This window comes from Hylobates moloch, unplaced genomic scaffold (genome assembly GCF_009828535.3).
Source record: "Hylobates moloch isolate HMO894 unplaced genomic scaffold, HMol_V3 SCAFFOLD_12, whole genome shotgun sequence".
In the NCBI taxonomy this organism is placed as follows: Eukaryota; Metazoa; Chordata; class Mammalia; order Primates; family Hylobatidae; genus Hylobates; species Hylobates moloch.
The window spans coordinates 45,727,982-45,735,390 of NW_026652287.1; the positions used below are offsets into that span (position 1 = coordinate 45,727,982).

At 54.2% G+C, this 7,409-nt stretch overlaps 1 protein-coding gene across 10 annotated transcripts in view; it reads right to left on the bottom strand.

The window, feature by feature from the left end:
- Positions 1 to 640: 640 nt before the first annotated feature.
- HOOK2 (hook microtubule tethering protein 2) overlaps positions 641 to 7,409 on the bottom strand; it is a 17,277-nt gene continuing 10,508 nt past the window's right edge. For 6 of the 10 annotated variants that reach the window (XM_058425491.1, XM_058425486.1, XM_058425487.1 and 3 more), the window contains 11 exons: positions 6,140 to 6,250; positions 5,943 to 6,030; positions 5,523 to 5,592; positions 4,233 to 4,370; positions 4,052 to 4,145; positions 3,821 to 3,855; positions 3,132 to 3,214; positions 2,947 to 3,050; positions 1,825 to 1,935; positions 1,685 to 1,756; positions 641 to 1,587 (listed from right to left, as the gene is read on the bottom strand). In XM_058425491.1, the coding sequence (XP_058281474.1) occupies positions 1,438 to 1,587; positions 1,685 to 1,756; positions 1,825 to 1,935; positions 2,947 to 3,050; positions 3,132 to 3,214; positions 3,821 to 3,855; positions 4,052 to 4,145; positions 4,233 to 4,370; positions 5,523 to 5,592; positions 5,943 to 6,030; positions 6,140 to 6,250 (1,056 nt within the window). In that variant the 3' untranslated portion in view covers positions 641 to 1,437. The remainder of the gene's footprint in view (positions 1,588 to 1,684; positions 1,757 to 1,824; positions 1,936 to 2,946; positions 3,051 to 3,131; positions 3,215 to 3,820; positions 3,856 to 4,051; positions 4,146 to 4,232; positions 4,371 to 5,522; positions 5,593 to 5,942; positions 6,031 to 6,139; positions 6,251 to 7,409) is intronic. The other 4 variants (XM_058425488.1, XM_032169832.2, XM_058425492.1 and 1 more) reach the window with 2 other exon arrangements.

The window sequence follows — 7,409 nt, forward strand, 5'->3', positions numbered from 1 at the left end:
TCCCCTTACTGTCCCTCTAGCACACCAAGCGAGGTGTCATCTCAGGGCCTTTGTGCAAACTGTTCTGCCTGGATCTTCCCCAAATACTAACATGGCCTCTCCCTCACCTCCTTCAGGTCTCTGCTTCAATAATGTCACTTCCTTGGTGAGGCCTCCTTTCTGGGCCTTTTTCTTTTTTCTTTCTTTTTTTTTTTTCTTTTTTTTTTTAAGATGGGGTCTCACTCTTGTTGCCCAGGCTGCAGCGAGCTGTGATTGTTCCACAGTGGTAGCTCACTCTGGTAACTCTGGGCACCAAGGTGAGGGAGATAAAGTGGGCCAGGGTTTAGCCCACTGCTTTTAAGAAAAGCTTAGTGGCTGGGCGTTGTGGCTCACTCCTGTAACCCCAGCACTTTAGGAGGCTGAGGTGGGCGGATCATCTGAGGTCAGGAGTTCAAGAACACCCTGGCCAACATGGTGAAACCCCGTCTCTACTAACAATACAAAAATTAGCCAGGCATGGTGGCATGTGCAACTGGTCCCAGCTAGTCAGGAGGCTGAAGCAGGAAAATCGCTTGAACCCAGGAGGCAGAAGTTGCAGTGAGCCAAGATCGTGCCACTACACTCCAGCCTGGGCAACAGAGTGAGAGTCCATCTCAAAAAAAAAGAAAAGAAAAGCAACAACAACCAAAAAACAAAACCACCACACATTCACAGACACACAAAGGTGATCCTCACCTACCTCTGGATGGTGCTATTGGTCACTCACACTTTAGTAAGAATGCAAGCCGAGCTTTTATTTCTTTTCTTTTTTTTTTCTTTTTGAGATGGAGCCTTGCTCTGTTGCCCAGGCTGGAGTGCAATTGCATGATCTCAGCTCACTGCAACCTCTGTTTTCCGGGTTCAAGCGATTCTCCCACCTCAGCCTCCCAAGTAGCTGGGATTACAGGCATGTACCACCATGACCTGCTAATTTTTGTATTTTTAGTAGAGGGGTTTCGCCATGTTGGCCAGGCTGGTCTCAAACTCCTGACCTCAGGTGATCCACCTGCCTCAGCTTCCCAAAGTGCTGGGATTACAGACATGAGCCACCGCACCTGGCCGCTACTTTTCTTAAAAGCAATGGGCTAAGCCTCTGGCCCACTTTCTCTCCCTCACCTTGGTGCCCAGAGCACAGCCAGGGCAGACTGAAGGCCTTTATTTTTCTCCAATATAAAATCAGAGTCTCCCCAGGCAGCACATGAACTCCAGAGAGAGAATCAACGATAAGAATCACATTGCTAAAAAGGACAGGCCTATACCTCCCTCCCTCCCTCCCTCCCCACCAGTCTGGGAGAGGGAAGAGCAGAGATCACAGCCTCAAAACTCTCGAGCAGCTGGCTGAAGCCCAATGCTGGGTGCCATGTGAGTTGGAGGAAGCCAGGGTGGGTGGAGCCCAGGCTGGCTTGATTGTGAGGTCTGTCAGTGCTTGTCATTGGGGCGAAGGTTCAGAGATGCCAGGCGTCCCAGGGGTCCACGGCGAGCATTGGTTGCCAGCCGCTGCTGTGCCAGGAATGACTGGGCATGGGGAAGCACCCGCTCTTCCCCAGCTTGCTGCTGCAAGGCCATGCCCTTCAGGAGGAGGTGTGGTTGGGGTCAGGTGAGCTCACAGGACCCCCCCCACCAATACTCTACCCATGAGATCTTAGAGCCCAGACCCCACACTTACCATATTATACCAGGCACTGATGAGCAGCTTTTCTTCCTGCTCCCGCTGACTTCGGCTTTTCTCAAAGTCCATCTGTCAAGGAGGCAAGTGTCAGGGGCCTAGATACGCTGGAGGCAGCGTAAAGGGACAAGGACACCCACCTCCAGGTGTCGGATGCGGACATCCCGTTCTCGGAGTTGTGTCCTCAGGGAATGGAGTTCTGGAGGTGCCCCCGCAGCTGGCCGCTGCTTAGGTTCCATGGTCTGCATGACCTACAGGTTGAGAAAGTCATAGCCAGGTGACTTTGGCCTTGAAACCCCCTGGGACATACTGGGGTGTGTGTATTCATTCATTCTTTCATTCACTATAGAGACAGAGTCCCCCTATGTTGCCCAGGATGGTCTTGAACTCCTGGCATTAAGCAATTCTCCTGCCTTAGCCTCCCAAAGTGTTGAGGTTACAAGCATGAGCCATTGTGCCCATCCATCCAGTACTTTATTTTTATTTTTATTTTTGTGATGGAGTCTGGCTCTGTTGCCCAACCTGGAGTGAAGTGGCACAATCTCAGCTCACTGCAACTGCTGCCTCCCAGGTTCAAGTGATTCTCCTGCCTCAGCCTCCCGAGTAGCTGGGATTACAGGTGCATGCTACCACTCCTGGCTAATTTTTCTATTTTTCGTAGAGACGGGGTTTCGCTATGTTGGCCAGGCTGGTCTCGAACTCCTGACCTCAAGGGATCAGCTGCCTCAGCCTCCCAAAGTGCTGGGATTAGCGGCGTGAGCCACTGCGCCTGGCTGTGCGGTACTTTTTTTTTTTTGAGATGGACTCTTGCCCTGTCACCTAGGCTGGAGTGCAATGGCACAATCTCAGCTCACTGCAACCTCCGCCTCCAGAGTTCAAATTATTTTCCTGCCTCAGCCTCCTGAGTAGCTGGGATTACAGGCGCCCACCACCATGCCCAGCTAATTTTTGTATTTTTAGTAGAGATGGGGTTTCACCATGTTGGCCAGGCTGGTCTCGAACTCCTGACCTCATGTTCTGCCTACCTTGACCTCCCAAAGTGCTGGGATTACAGGCGTGAGCCACGGCACCCGGCCAACTGTGCAGTACTTTAATGTGGCAATCAGTAGCAGTGGGGAATCATGCAGAAGTCTGTCATATGGTGGGGTATGACAGGTATGAGTTGGGGGCACAGATGTGCAAGTAGGAGGTTTGACTCAATAGGAGGCACAAAAAGGAAGAAGCCAGGGCAGGCAACTTGTGGGAACACCCAGTGCCCTCACCATGCGGGCCTTGTCTACGTAGCGGCGGCATCGCTCCTCCATGGCCCGCAAGTCCGCGTCCTTCTTCTGCAGGTTATGCTGCAGCTCCTCGATCCGCCGGGCTGCTGGCGGAAGAGGTGGCCCATCAGCTCCACGCTGCTGGGCTCTGGTATCTCCCCACCCTCTGGTCACTAGGTCTCACTTACTGCTGCTGTCAGTGGGTGGCTCCAGCTCCTCAATGTACTCCCGCTTCCTCTGCAACTCCAGATCTGCCTCATGAAGCTTCTGCCTGTGGGCCGGGGATGAGCAGCAGTGGGCTGACCTCCAAGCTGGCTTCTCTTTTGTCCCAGTGGTAGCCACAGACCTCCCCGCCAGCCAGAAATGCCCCTACATGGCCACAGAGCCCTCTCTGCCTGCCCCTCATGCCTGGGGGCTGTGTGCCCTGGTCCCACCAGCTCCTCAGCTATCAGAGCCACAACCCTCCGCACCCTTAGCAGATATCCCCTGGAACAGCCCCCTGCTGTCCACTTCTTTCCATCCCAAAGCTCCCACGTTGGTCCAGCCACCATCTTCCCTTGCTAGCTTCTACTCTCAACCACTCCATCCAGCAGCCAGGATCTTTCTAAAATACAAATCTCTTCAATAGCAGACAGGTAAAAGAAAAGAAAGAAGGCCAGGCGCGGTGGCTCATGCCTGTAATCCCAGCACTTTGGGAGGCCAAAGCGGGTGGATCATCTGGGGTCAGGAGTCCGAGACCAGCCTGGCCAACATGGTGAAACCCCGTCTCTACTAAAAATATAAAAAATCAGCCAGGCATGGTGGCACACGCCTAAGAAACTCCCCACTAATGTCAAATCCATGCCCCCACCAGGAGTACCCTCTTTCTGTGACTTACAAATGTTCCTCCAGCTTCCTTTTCAGCAAGATGGACTGGGAGAGAGAAGAGGCAAGGTGAGTGGGGGGTCCAGAGAGGCCCTAATTCTTCCTTCCCAGGGTGAGGGTAGGGGGTACCATCCTGGGCCCATGGTACTTACAATGGCCTGTATGGGGCATCGGGCAGCATGGGAGAGAGAGGAGGGTTACTTTGGGGCACAAGGGAGGGCCAGGCTGGGAGGTGGTGGGTGACACTCACGTCTTCGGTCTTGCCCCCCTGCTCCTGCAGTGCTTTCTGCAGGTCCTCCACCTGGGCCCGCAGCTCGGATATCTGCTGCTGGTTCAGCCTGCGAGGATGGGGGCCGCTTAGTGCCTGTGCCCACTTTTGGCCCCCTCTGTCCCTGCTCTGCGCAGGTAGGTCCCCAGGCGCTCACCGGTGCTGCGTCTCCAACCCGTGGCGCGCGCGGTTGGCCTCCTCCAGGTGGCGCTGCAGCTCCTCCTGCCGCTCCCGGTCGGCCGCCTCCTGCCGGCACAGCCGCTTGTTCTCCAGCTGAAGCCGCAGGAGCGTCTCCCTGCAGACCCGGGAGGAGAGAGCAGGGCCAGGATCGAGTCACCCCGCAGGCTCGCTGGGGCTTAGGGCGAGTGGAGCTAGGGGCGGGACACAGCCCTGGGGAAGAGCCCAGCCAGACCATGGGGTTGGAGCACCGAGGACCTCCTAGGGGTTCAGGCTCCCGGCCCAGGGTTAAAGTGGACTGAGCTCTAAGCTGGGGTAGGGGGTGGGGCTAGGCAGGGGCGGAGCTACAAGTGTGGATTCGAACAGCTGGGATGAGACTGCTGGAAAGCGGGAAGCAGAAATGGGAAGAACTAGGATGGGACAGATTTTCGGGTTTTTATTTTTTTGTTTGGTTAGTTTTGGCTTTTTGTTTGTTTGTTTGAGATGGAGTCTCGCTCTGTCACCCAGGCTGGAATACAGTGGCACGATCTCGGCTCACTGCAGCCTCTGCCTCCCAGGTTCAAGCCATTCTCCTGCCTCAACCTCCCGAGTAGCTGGGACTACAGGCGCGTGCTACCACGCCCGGCTAATTTTTTTGTATTTTTAGTAGAGACGGGGTTTCACCGTGTTAGCCAGGATGGTCTCGATCTCCTGACCTTGTGATCCGCCCGCCTTGGCCTCCCAAAGTGCTGGGATTACAGGCGTCAGCTACCGCGCCCGGTCGTTTTTGGGATTTTTCAATCATTTTTATTTTGTAGAGAGGGCCACTATGTTGCCCAAGCTGCTCTCAAACTCCTGGGCTCAAGTGATCCTCCAGCTTCGGCCTTCCAAGTGCTGGGACTTCGAGGCGTGATCCACCGTGCCTGGCCTGGGGTGGGAGAGTTAATCCCGGCAGGGCACAGGGGACTGAAACTCACAAAGGCTACACCGACAGGGGTGTACCCTGGGGGAAAGGATCAAAGTCAGCGGGGCTAGGGCACAGGATTTTTGTACAGGAAGTGGAGCCAGGTGTTGGACATAATTTGTGTACTAAGGATAGACCCTTGAGAGGCAAAGTCATCTGGTAGGGCTGGACAGAGCCAAATCAGGAGTAAGTGGGCCTAGGAGCCCGGCTAGGACCTGGACTGAGACCAAGCAACCGGGGCTAGTAGAAGGTGGGGGGGGGGGCGGGGCTGAGGGCGGGCCTTGGCAGGCCTGGGTGGGGCCAGAGTTTTGAGTGACCCCAAGATACCTGAGCTCCGCAGGCAGGATCTCCGCGGCTAAGTTATCCACGGGTGGGGAGGTGGGATCCAGTGAGGGATCTGAAGAATGCGAGAAAAGTCTTCAGGTCTCTCCGCATTCCCTGTCCCCGCCCCTAGGGTCTTCTTCCCAAGGATCATCTTTTGGGGCTTCAAGTTCAGCCAACAGCCTGGCTTGACACAAGCTCCATCTCTGGCTTGATAGAGAACCGGGAGGTTGGCCTCGCTTTTTAGCCTTTGCTCCACCCTGAGACCCTGAGCCTCTCTCTTCAATTTGACCATGTCACCTCTTTCTGGTCACCTCCAGCCTGGCCTAGCTCTGTCCCCAACCTAGACATGCACTGGGACACAACCTGTTCTGCCCAAACAGTACACCAGGACAGGTAAAACCCCGGGATGGGGCTTCATCTCACCGGCCTGGATCAACCCCCGCGGCTGCAGCTGGGCGCAGCGCAGCTCCTCATTGGCCTCCCGCAAGGAGTCCCGCTCCGCCAACAGCCGCTGCAGGGACAGGGTACAAGACACCCCACGGGTCAGGCTCGGCCTCCTGGGAAATGGGCTACCCCAGAATTGGCAGGGTGGGGCTTGGGCAGTGGGACCTCAGCCTCACCTCCTTCTCCTTTGTCACCGACTCATACTTTTCCTCCAGGTTGCGGCATTCAAATAGCCATTTCTCGGCCTTCATGGCCTCCTCCTGCCACTGGCCCTGCAGTTCCTGCACCTGAACACAGAGAGGGGAGGAATAAGGACTGCAGGGATGGGAGCAGGGGCAGGGGCTGAGTACAAATGGTCCCCGATCCAGGATGGTTTGACTTATTTTTTTTTTTTACTTTACTACGGTGCTTTCAGCTGTGTATGTTTTTTGCTTGGTTTTTTTAGAGACAGGGTCTTGCTCTGTTGCCCTGGCTGATCTCAAACTCCTGGCCTCAAGCAATCCTCCCATTTCCGCCTCCCAAAGCACTGGGATTACAGGTGTGAGCCATTGCACCCAGCCAACTGTGAATGTTAACAGTAAGAACCCATACAACCATTTTTTTTTTTTTTTTTGAGACGGAGTCTCGCTCTGTCCCCCAGGCTGGAGTGCAGTGGCGCAATCTCGGCTCACTGCAACCTCCGCCTCCCGGGTTCATGCCATTCTCCTGCCTCAGCCTCTCCGAGTAGCTGGGACTACAGGCACCCGCCACCACGCCTGGCTAATTTTTTGTATTTTTAGTAGAGACGGGGTTTCACCGTGGTCTCGATCTCCTGACCTCGTGATCCGCCCGCCTCGGCCTCCCAAAGTGCTGGGATTACAAGCGTGAGCCACCGCGCCCGGCCACAACCATTCTGTTTTTCAATTGCAATGAATTAGTCTTCAATAAATTGCACTATATAGTCAACGCTTTATTATAAAATATGCTTTATGGTAGATGATTTTGCCAAACTAGGCTAAGGTAAGTTTTCTGAGCATGTTTAAGGTAGGCTAGGGTAAGCTGTGATGCTCGGTAGGTAAGGTATGTTCAATGGATTTTCTTTAAAAAAAACAAAAATATTTTTTAAAAACAGATGGGATCTTGCTATCTTGACCAGGCTGTTCTTGAACTGCTGGCCTCAAGCGATCTCCCATCTCAACCTCCCAAAGTGCTGGGATTATAGGCATGAGTCACCACGCCCAGCTCTATTTTTCTTTTTCTTTTTTAAATATCTTTTACTTTTTTCTTTTGAGACAGAGTCTCCCTCTCTCAACCAGGCTGGAGTGCAGTGATGCGATCTTGGCTTACTGCAACTTCCACCTCCCAGGTTCAAGCGATTCTCGTGCCTCAGCTTTCTGGGTAGCTGGGATTACAGGCGCACGCCACCAGCCCGGCTAAGTTGTTTTTTTTTTTTTTTTTTCGAGGGGG